Below are 12,104 nucleotides of genomic sequence, written 5' to 3'. Positions count from 1 at the left end.
AGGTCATGCTTAAAATCTTGCATACTAGGCTTCAGCATTATGTGAACAAAGAACTTCCAGATGACCATGCTGAGTTGAGAAAAGGAAGAAGAACCAGAGATCAAAATGCCAACATTTGCTGGATCATACAGAAAGCTAGGGAATTAAAAAAAAAAAATCTACCTCTGTTTCATTGACTATGCCAAAGCCTTTGACTGTATGGATCATAATAAACTGTGGAAAGCTCTTAAAGAGATGGAAATACCAGACCATCTTACCTGTCTCCTGAGAAACCTGTATGCAGGTCAAGAAGCAACAGTTAGAACCCTGTATGGGACAACTGACTGGTTCAAGATTGAGAAAGGAGTACGACAGGGCTGGCTGCTGTCACCCTGTTTGTTTAATCTATATGCTGAGCACATCATGAAATATACCACGATGGATGAGTTGCAAGCTGGAATCAAGATAGGTGGGAGAAACATCATTAACATCAGATGTGCAGATGATACCACTCTAAAGGCAGAAAATAAAGAAGAACTAAAGAGCTTCTTGATGAAGGTGAAGAAGGAGAGTGAAAGAGCCGGCTTAAAACTAAATATTAAAAAAAACTAAGATCTTGGCATCAGGCCCCATTCAGTTCAGTTCAGTTCAGTCGCTCAGTTGTGTCCAACTCTTTGCGACCCCATGAATCGCAGCACGCCAGGCCTCCCTGTCCATCACCAACTCCCAGAGTTCACTCAGACTCACGTCCATCGAGTCTGTGATGCCATCCAGCCATCTCATCCTCTGTCATCCCCTTCTCCTCCTGCCCCCAATCCCTCCAAGCATCAGAGTCTTTTCCAATGCGTCAACTCTTTGCATGAGGTGGCCAAAGTACTAGAATTGCCGCATGGCAAATAGAGGGGGAAAAGGTGGAAGTATTGACAGATTTTCACTTCTTGGGCTCTAAAATCACTGTGGATGTTGACTGCAGCTATGAAATCAGATGACGTTTGCTTCTTGGCAGGAAAGATATGACAAACCTAGACAGTGTGTTGAAAAGCAGAGACATTATTCTGCTGACAAAGGTCCGTATAATCAAGGCTATGTGGGCTTCCCAGTGGGTACGTGCAGTTGTGAGAGCTGGACTGTAAAGAATGCAGAGCACCAAAGAATTGACCCCTTTAAACTGTGGTGCTGGAGAAGACTCCTGAATCCCTTGGACAGCAAGGAAATCAACCCTGAATACTTGTTGGAAGGACTAACACTGAAGCTGAAACTCCAGTATTTTGGTCATCTGATGCAAACAGCTGACTCATTGGAAAAGTCCCTGATGCTGGGAAAGATTGAGGGCAGAAGGAGAAGAGAGCGTCAGAGGATGAGATGACTGGGTGCCATCACCAATGCAATGGACTTGAACTTGGGTAAACTTTGTGAGATGGTGAGGGACAGAGGGCTGGCCTGCTGCTAGCCATGGGGTTGCAAAGAGTCGGACATGACTGGGTGACTGAACAACAACAACAAACTAGAGACAAACGAAAGTGGAAACACGACATTCCTAAATCTATGGGATGCAGCAAAAGCAGTTCTAAGATGGAAGTTTTTAGTAATACAAGCCTACCTCAGGAAACAATAAAAATCTCATATAACTGATCCAATCTTACATCTAAAGAAATTAGAAAAAGAGAAAAAGGCAAAACTCCAAGTTAAAAGAAAATAATAATGATTGGAACAAAAATAAGATTGAGACAAAAAAATTAGACAAGATCAATGAAACAAAGAGCTAGTTCTTTGAAAAGATAAAACTGATAAACTTTTAGCCAGATTCATAAAGAAAAAAAGAGAGGGCCCTAATAAATAGCATCAGAAATGAAATATTAACAGTTGTAATCAACAGCACAGAAAAACAAAGGATCATAAGAGATTACTATAAATAACTATATGCCAACAAATGGACTACCTAGAAGATGAGTATATTCCTAGAAATGTACAATCTTCCAAGACTGAAAAATGAATAGAAAATTTATATAGAATTACTAGTAATGAAATTAAATAAACAATAAAAACATCCCCAATAGTAAAAGTCCAGGACCAGTGTGCTGCACAGGTAAATGCTACCAAATATTTAAAGAAGAGTTAATATTCATCTAAGTCAAACTATTATTAAAAAAAAAAAAAATTGAAGAGGAAGGAAATCGCCAAACCTCATTCTATAAGGCCACCATCATCCTATTCAAAGCCAGACAAGGACACCACAAAAAGAGAATTACAGGCCAGTATCAGTGATGAATATGGATGCAAAAATCCTCAACAAAATATTAGCAAATCAAATAAAACAACATATAAAAAGGACCATACACCATAACCAAGTGGGATTTATTCCAGTGATGCATGAATGGTTCAGTATTCCCAAATCAATGGGATACAAACATTATTTAAAAAAATATAAAAATCACATGATCATCTCTCTAGATACAGAAAGAGCATTTGACAAAATTCAACATTTTTCATAACAGACACTCTTGTCAAAATTGGTATATAGAGAAAAGTTCTTAATGTAATAAATGCTATTTATGACAATCTCACAGCTAATATCATACTCAACAACAAAAGTCTTTCCTCTAAAGTCTGGAATAAGGCAAGGATCCCCACTTTTGTCACTCATATTTAACACAGTATTGGAAGTCCAACCCATAGGAATAAAACAAGAAATAGACGTCCAAACTGGAAGGGAAAAGCTAAATTGTTACTATTTGAAGATGACATAATACTATTTATAGAAAACTAATATTTCCACCAAAAAACTATTAGAACTAATAAGATGAATTCATTAAAATAGCAGGATACAAAGTTAATATACAGAAATCTGCTGCTTTTCTATACACTAATGAGCAATCAGAGAGAAAAAGCAAGGCAACAATCCCATTTAAAACAGAATCAAAACCTTAACCAAGGAAATGAATGACCTATACTCGGAAAACTAAGACAGTGATGAAGGAAATTAAAGATTATGCAAATAAATAGAAAGATATTCATTGATTGGAAGAATTAATATTTCTAAATGTTCATACAACCCAAAGCAATTTACAGATTTAATGCATTCCCTATGGAAACCCTCATGACATTTATCACAGAACTCTTACTGCTGCTGCTAAGTCGCTTCAGTCATGTCCGACTCTGTGTGACCCCATAGATGACAGCCCACCAGGCTCCCCGTCCCTGGGATTCTCCAGGCAAGAGCACTGGAGTGGGTTGCCATTTCCTTCTCCAATGCATCAAAGTGAAAAGTGAAAGTGAAGATGCTCAGTTGTGGTTGACTCTTAGTGACCCCATGGACTACAGCCTACCAGGCTCCTCCGTCCATAGGATTTTCCAGGCAAGAGTACTGGAGTGGGTTGCCATTACAGAACTACAATAAATAATATTAAAATTTACACGGACCTACAAAAGATGCTGAATAGTGAAAGGAATCTTGATAAAAAAAGAACAAAGCTGGAGGCATCATACCTACTGGTTTCAGACTATTCCACCAGGCTACAGTAATCAAAACATTATAGACTTGATAGGTGAATTTTACCACACATTAAAAAAAAAGTATGCAATCCATCTTAAACCTTGCCAAAAACTTGAAGAGGTGGGGTCACTTCAAACTCATTTCAAATTGTAAGAACTGTCCTGATACAAAAGCTAGATAAGGATACAAGAAAATTATAGATCTATATTTCTAATGAATATAGATGCAAAAATTCACAAGAAAATATTAGTAAAATTAATTCAGCAACACATTAACAGAATTATTTACCATGACCAAGTGGGATTTGGTCATATCATCCCTGAGATATAGGGATGGTTCAATATATGAGAATCAATAAATGTGATGTCTCATATTACTAGAATGTCAGAAAAACATATTATCATTTCAACTCCCTGGGTAGCTCAAATGGTAAAGAATCTGCCTGCAATATGGGAAACATGGGTTTGATCCCAGGTGGGGAAGATCCCCTGGAGAAGGGAATGGTAACCCACTCCAGTATTCTTGCCTGGAAAATTCCATGGACAGTGGAGCCTGGTGGGCTACAGTCCCACCAGGGATTGGGGGTTGCAGAGTTGGACACAACTTAGTGACTAACACTAAGTTTTTCCTTTATCATTTGAACAGATGCAGAAAAAGAATTTAACAAAATGTTGTTTCTTTGTTTTTTTCACAGTAAAGCAAAATAAAATAACCATCAACAAATTGGGCATAGAAAGAGCATGCCTCAACATGATAAAGACCATATAGGACAAAACCAAAGCTAACAGTTTACTCAGTGGTAGAAAACTCTAACCATTCTTCTTAAACATGGTACTGGAAATCCTAACTAGAGCTGTTAGGCAATACAAAGAAATAAAAAGCATCTAAATCAGAAAGAAAGAGGTAAAGCTGTCATTATTTGGAGATACTAGTAGCTTATACATACAAATTTCTAAAGACTCATCCAAAAAAATTATTGGGACTAATAAACAAACTCAGTAAAGTTGTATAATACAGAATTAACACACATAAATCAGTTATGAGTGTTTTCTATGGCAATGAATTTGAATTTTATTCTGTAAGAGAACACAGGGAGCCCAGCCTGGTGCTCTGTGACAACCTAGAGAGGTGGGATGGGAGCAGGGAGGGACGTGCAAGAGGGAGGGTGTGTGTATGTATTACATATGTATATGTATATGTGTGTGTGTGTGTGTATATATATACACACACAACATTGTAATTATCCTCCAATAAAAGTAATAACAGCATTAATTAACATCGCCATTGGCATCTTAAAAAATGAAATGTGAAACCGCTGAATTTTTTTTTAAATTCAATTTATTTACACTAAAAGTGTTTAATACTGAAATACGTGACAAAGAAATAAAGTAATCCCATTTGTAACATAATTTTTTAAAAGTAATACTTGTAAATATATTTAACCAAGTGAAAATCTATATAAGGAAAACTATAAGACATTATGAAAAAAGTTGAAGACACAAATGGAAATATATTCCATGTTCACAGATCAGAAGAATTAATATTGTTGAAATGTCCATAGTGCACAAAGCCATCCATAGACCCAACACAATGCTGATTAAAACTTTAATACTTTTTTACAGAAATAGAAAAATAATCCTAATAGCCAAAGCAATCATGAAAATGAAGAATAAAGCTGGAATTATCACACTTATTGATTTCAAACTACACTATAAATCTAGAGTATATAAAACAGTATAGTACTGGCATAAAAATATAGACACATAGATCAAATTGCCAACATCTGCTGGATCATGGAAAAAGCAAGCGAGTTCCAGAAAAACATCTATTTCTGCTTTATTGACTATGCCAAAGCCTTTGACTGTGTGGATCAAAATAAACTGTGGAAAATTTTGAAAGAGATGGGAATAACAGAGCACCTGACCTGCCTCTTGAGAAACCTATATGCAGGTCAGGAAGCAACAGTTAGAACTGGACATGGAACAACAGACTGGCTCCAAATAGGGAAAGGAGTACGTCAAGGCTATATATTGTCACTGTGCTTATTTAACTTCTATGCAGAGTACATCATGAGAAACGCTGGGCTGGAGGAAGCACAAGCTGGAATCAAGATTGCAGGGAGAAATGTCAATAACCTCAGATATGCAGATGACACCACCCTTATGGCAGAAAGTGAAGAGGAACTCAAAAGCCTCTTGATGAAAGTGAAAGAGGAGAGTGAAAAAGTTGGCTTAAAGCTCAACATTCAGAAAACGAAGATCATGGCATCTGGTCCCATCACTTCATGGAAAATAGATGGGGAAACAGTGGAAACAGTGTCAGACTTTATTTTTTGGGCTCCAAAATCACTGCAGATGGTGACTGCAGCCATGAAATTAAAAGACACTTACTCCTTGGAAGGAAAGTTATGACCAACCTAGATAGCATATTGAAAAGCAGAGACATTACTTTGCCAACAAAGGTCCATCTAGTCAAGGCTATGGTTTTTTCAGTGGTCATGTATGGATGTGAGAGTTGGACTGTGAAGAAAGCTGAGCACCAAAGAATTGATGTTTTTGAACTGTGGTGTTGTAGAAGACTCTTGAGAGTCCCTTGGACTGCAAGGAGATCCAACCAGTCCATCCTAAAGGAGATCAGTCCTGGGTGTTCATTGGAAGGACTGATGTTGAAGCTGAAACTTCAATACTTTGGCCACCTCATGTGAAGAGTTGACTCATTGGAAAAGATTCTTTTGCTGGGAAGGATTGGGGGTTGGAGGAGAAGGGGACGACAAAGGATGAGATGGCTGGAGGCATCACTGACTCGGTGGACATGAGTCTGAGTGAACTCTGGGAGTTGGTGATGGACAGGGAGGCCTGGCGTGCTGCGATTCATGGGGTAGCAAAGAGTCAGACATGACTGAGTGACTGAACTGAATTGAGACAAATGGAACAGAATCAAAAGTCTAGAAATAAACCTCAGCTTATACAGTTAACTAATTTTGACAAGGGATCCAAGGCCACTCAATGGGGATAACATTGGACAATTGAAAAACACGATGTTGGGAAAATTGAAATTGGAACTATATCTTACACTGCTCACAAAACCTAGCTTGAAAGGGACTAAAGACAAGCAAGAATATGATACCATAAAGTTCCTAAAAGAAAATAGAAGAATCTCCTTAAAATTGGCTTATGCCATTATTTTTCAGAAATGACACCAAAAGTACAAACAACAAAAGCAAAACCCAGAAAGTGGGACAACATCAATGTTAAAAGCTTCTGCACAGCAAAAGAAACCATCAACAGAATGAAACGGCAAACCACAGAATGAGAGAACATATGTGCCAACCACATATCTGATAAGGGAATAATATTCAGAATATAAAAACTTTTAACTCAATTACAACAAAAAAATACAATCCAATTTAAAAAATGGCCCCCTGACTTCAGACAATACTACAAAGATATAGTCATCAAAACAGTATGGTACTGGCACAAAAATAGCAATACAGATCAATGGAAAACGATAAAAAGCCCAGACACAAACCCGTACATCAATGGTCAATTAATCTATAACAAAGGAGGCAAGACTATACAGTGGAGGAAAGACAGTTTTCAAAAAACAGTGCTGGGAAAACTGGACAGTTGCACATAAAAATATGAATTTAGAACACTCTTTAACACTATGCTGCTGCTGCTAAGTCGCTTCAGTCGTGTCCGACTCTGTGCAACCCCATAGACGGCAGCCCACCAGGCTCCCCCGTCCCTGGGATTCTCCAGGCAAGAACACTGGAGTGGGTTGCCATTTCCTTCTCCAATGCATGAAAGTGAAAAGTGAAAGTGAAGCCGCTCAGTCGTGTCTGACTCTTAGCAACCTAATGGACTACAGCCTACCAGGCTCCTCCGTCCATGGGATTTTTCAGGCAAGAGTACTGGACACTATGCCCAAAACTAAACTCAAAATGGACTAAAGACCTAAAGGTGAGACTAGGTACTATACAACTCTTAGAGCAAAACATAGGTAAATGGCACCAGTCAGAATGACATCATCAAAAAATCCACAAACAGTAAATGCTGGAGAAGGTGTGAAGAGAAGGGAAGCCTCCTACATTAGTGGTGGGAATGTAAATTGGTACAGACACTGTGGAGAACAGTATGGAGATTCCTTAAAAACTAAAAACAGAGCTACCATATGATACAGTGATCCTACTCCTGGGCATATATTCAGAGATAAACATGGTCCTCAAAAGAATACATGCACTCCAATCTTCATTGCAGCACTGTGTAAAATATCTAAGATGTGGAAGAAACTTTAGTGTCCATTGACAGATGAATGGATAAAGAATATGTATTATAGTTACATATATACAATGGAATATTGCATTCATGCTAAGTTGCTTCAGTTGCGTTCAACTCTGTGCAATCCTATGAACTGTAGCCTGCCAGGCTCCACTGCCCATGGGATTCTCCAGGCAAGAATACTGGAATGGGTTGCCATGCCCTCTTCCTGGGGATCTTCCCCACCCTGAAATCCAACCCACATCTCTTATGTCTCCAAAATGGACTAGTACTCAGCCATTAAAAACAATGAAATAATATCATTCGCAGCACCATGCATGGACCTAGAGATTGTCATATTGAGTGAAGTAAGTCAGAGAAAATATCATATGATATCACCTATATGCAGAATCTTAAATAATGATACAAAAGAACTTATTTATAAAACAGAAACAGACTTACAGACCTTGAGAACAAAGTTGCCAGGGCAGAAGGATTGTGGGGGGTGGAGGGATAGTTAGGGAGTTTTAGATTGACATGTTCACACTGCTAAATGGATAATCAACAAGGGCATACTATATAGTGCAGGGAAATATGTTCAATAATATGTAATAACCTAAATGGGAAAAGAACTTGAAAAAGAATAGATACATATATATGTACAACTGAATCACTTTTCCATACACCTGTAACTAACACAACATTTTTAATAGCCTATGAAAGTGAAAGTTGCTCAGTCATGTTCGACTCTTTGTGGCCCCATTGACTGTAGCCTGCCAAGTTCCTCTGTCCATGGAATTCTCCAGGCAATAAAACTGGGGTGGGTAGCCATTCTCTTCTCCAGGGGATCTTCACAACCCAGGGATCAAAACCAGGTCTCCCACATTGCAGGCAGATTCTTTACCATCTGAGCCACCAGGGAAGCCCATTAATCACCTATACTCCAATATAAAACAAATTTTCTTAAAGGGCAGAGAAACTAAATAGACATTTTTCCAAAAAAGACATCAAAATGGCTAACAGGTACATTCCAATGCTGAATATCACTATCAGGGAAAGGCAAATCAAAACCACTTCTTATCGGTCAGAATGGGGATCAAGAAAACAAGCACTGGTAAGGATGTAGAGATGCAGGAATCCTTGTACACTGTAGGCAGTGATGTAAATTGGTTCAGTTACTATGGAAAACAGTGTGGAGCTTCTTCAAAAAATTAGAACTAATATATCATCGAGCAATTCTACTTCTGGGATATATCCAAGGGAAATGAAAACAGAATATTGAGGAGATATAACCACTCCCATAATTATTGCAGCATTATTTACAAAAGCCGGATATGGAAACAACCTAAGTGGTGTCTTACATATGACATACATATGCCACTACTTGTTTATATGCCATTACTTGTTTATCCCTATATATATATCTACTAAATATACATATACACAATAGAATATTATTCAGCCATGAGAAAGAAATCTTGCCACTTGCAACAACACTGATGGACCTTGAATGCATTATACTAAGTGAGATGTCAGACAGAGAGACAAATACTGTTGATATCACTTAGTTGTAACCTAAGATAAAGCCTAATTCATAAAGCCATGTTGCAGAATGGTGGTTATCAGGGGGTGGAGGGTGGTAGAATTGGGGATATGCTGTTTAAGGGGACAAACTTGAAGTGAGTAGTAAATCAGTTCTAGAGATCTAATGCACAGCACAGGATTATAGGCCACAGCACTGTATTTTAAACTTCAGAGATGCTAAGAGACCACAACTTAATTGTTTCTACCCCCCCAAAAAGAAATGATGATTATTTTAATTATAGAGGTGTTAGCTAACACTATGCTGGTAATCATATTGCAATATTTAAATATATAAAATCAACAAATTGTACACCTTACACTTACCCAATGTTATATGTCAATTATATCTCAATAAAAATGTTCTTATATATAAATATATATACACACACAATTATCTGAAACTATGAAGAAAACCTAGAATCATGTGAAATACAAAGTATTTAGACTGACAGATTATCTTTATTATCCGTTTAGCCAATAAACCTTGGAGGGAAAAATATGGATTCAAGGAATATAGAATTTTAAGAGGCAGTATTTGGAGACATGTACATGTGCCTGCCTGCCTTCAGTAATTTCCTGACAAATATGTGCTTTGCCAACATTCAAGAGAATTAAATGTTAAAAAGGACCATTCCTATGAATCTGGACAAAATATTCTTTTTTGTATGTAAAGGGAGATGGGATAGATGAAATCCATCCATAGAAGTTAATATCGTCCTCCCCATTTCTCACCTTTGCTTTTTTAGGTTGCAATTAAAGCAATTAATATTTTATAGGAAACAGAAGAAATCATGGGAACAGTCCATAATTAGAGTAGTGGGAGAATAGACTATGGAATATGATAATATGAAAGAGGAGACTACAATAAAGACACAAGAATGTATCTGCTTAGAAAGATCACACTCAAAAATAAACATAGTATGACTTTTCTCAGAATTATATACACACTGGGCCTTAGGAAGCACCACTGTGAACAAAGCTAGTGGAGGTTATGGAATTACAGTTGAGCTATATCAAATCCTAAAAGATAATGCTGTGAAAGTGCTCCACACAATATGCCAGCAAATTTGGAAAACTAAGCAGTGGTCACAGGACTGGAAAGGTCAGTTTTCATTCCAATCCCAAAGAAAGGCAATGTCAAAGAATGCTCAAACTACTGCACAACTGCACTCATCTAACACGTTAGCAAATTAATGTTTAAAATTCTCCAAATGAGGCTCCAACAACAGGTGAACTGAGAAGTTCCAGATGTACAAGCTGGATTTAGAAAAGGCAGAGGAACCAGAGATCAAATTGTCAACATCTGTTGGATTATAGAAAAAAGCAAGTGAGTTCCCGAAAAACTTCTATTTCTGCTTTATTGACTATGCCAAAGGCTTTGACCGTGTGGATCACAACAAACTGCAGAAAATCCTTAAAGAGATGGGAATACCAGACCACCTTACCTGCCTCCTGAGAAATCTGTATGCAGGTCAACAAGAAACAATTAGAACCAGACATGGAACAACAAACTGGTTCCAAATCGGGAAAGGAATACGTCAAGGCTGTATATGGTCATCCTGCTTATTTAACTTATATGCAGGGTACATCATGTGAAATGCCAGGCTGGAAGAAGCATAGACTGGAATCAATATTGCCAGGAGAAATATCAATAACCTTAGATATGCGGATGAAACCTCTCTTATGGCAGAAAGTGAAGAGCAACTGAAGAGTCTCTTGATGAAAGTGAAAGATGAGAGTAAAAAAGCTGGCTTAAAACTCAGCATTCAAAAAATGAAGATCATGGCATTTGGTCCCATCACTTCATGGCATATAGGTGGGGTAACAGTAGAAACAGTGGCAGACTTTATTTTCTTGGGCTCCAAAATCATTGCAAATTGTGACTGCAGCCATGAAATTAAAATACCTTGCTTCTTGGAAGAAAAGCTATGACAAACCTCGACAGTATATTAAAAAGCAGAGACATTACTTTGCCAATAAAGGTCCATCTAATCAAAGCTATGGTTTTTCCAGTAGTCATGTATGGATGTGACAGCTGGAGCATAAAGAAAGCTGAGTGCCGAAGAATTGAGGCTTTTGAACTATGATGTTGAACTCTCAAGACTCTTGAGAGTTCCTTGGACTGCAAGGAGATCAGACCAGTCAATTTTGTAAAGGAAATCAGTCCTGAATACTCATTGGAAGGACTGATGCTGAAGCTGAAGCTCCAATACTTTGGCCACCTGATTGAGGAACTGACTCATTGGAAAAGACCATAATGCTGGGAAAGATAGAAGGCAGGAGGAGAAGGGGATGACAGAGGATGAGATGATTGGTGGCACCACCAACTCGATGGGCATGAGTTTGAGCAAGCTTCAGGAATTGGTGATGGACAAGGAGGCCTGGTATGCTGCAGTCCATGGGGTCACAAAAATTTGGACATGCCTGAGCAACTGAACTGAACTGAAAGACACATTGTGTTTATAAATATGTTTTTAGGAACTGTACTAAGAGAACATTATGATCCCTAAAATACTGCCTCAAAAAAACAATGAAGAGAATTTTATATTGCCAGATATAGAACTAAAAAAAAAAAAACCATTAAATCTATAGTAGAATACAAGCTACTTTTAGATATGTTCAGAATTCTCAAGAGGATTGTATTCCCTAAGGGTTTAAATGACCAGAAATAATTTTTCTCCCTGTGACCACAGAGATATTGGTCAGAATGTTAGTCATCACACATTTAATTGTATAACCTTGAGTGGGTGGACCAAACAGCAACTCAGGAGGCAAAGTTGCATTGAGTG

The 12,104-nt window shown here is 37.9% G+C and overlaps 1 protein-coding gene across 16 annotated transcripts in view; it reads right to left on the bottom strand.

Moving 5' to 3' along the window:
• Positions 1 to 12,104, bottom strand: part of NOL4 (nucleolar protein 4) — a 555,347-nt gene that overhangs the window by 42,377 nt on the left and 500,866 nt on the right. The window contains exon 11 of one of the 16 annotated variants that reach the window (XM_055559240.1): positions 6,706 to 8,667. The exons of the other annotated variants lie outside the window; for them this stretch is intronic. Coding sequence (XP_055415215.1) covers positions 8,660 to 8,667 — 8 coding nt within the window. The 3' untranslated portion in view covers positions 6,706 to 8,659. Of the gene's footprint in view, positions 1 to 6,705; positions 8,668 to 12,104 lie in introns of those variants that run through there. 16 annotated transcript variants of the gene reach the window in all.

Source organism: Bubalus kerabau, chromosome 21, assembly GCF_029407905.1.
Source record: "Bubalus kerabau isolate K-KA32 ecotype Philippines breed swamp buffalo chromosome 21, PCC_UOA_SB_1v2, whole genome shotgun sequence".
NCBI lineage: Eukaryota > Metazoa > Chordata > Mammalia > Artiodactyla > Bovidae > Bubalus > Bubalus kerabau.
This window is presented reverse-complemented; position numbering and strand designations above follow the sequence as displayed.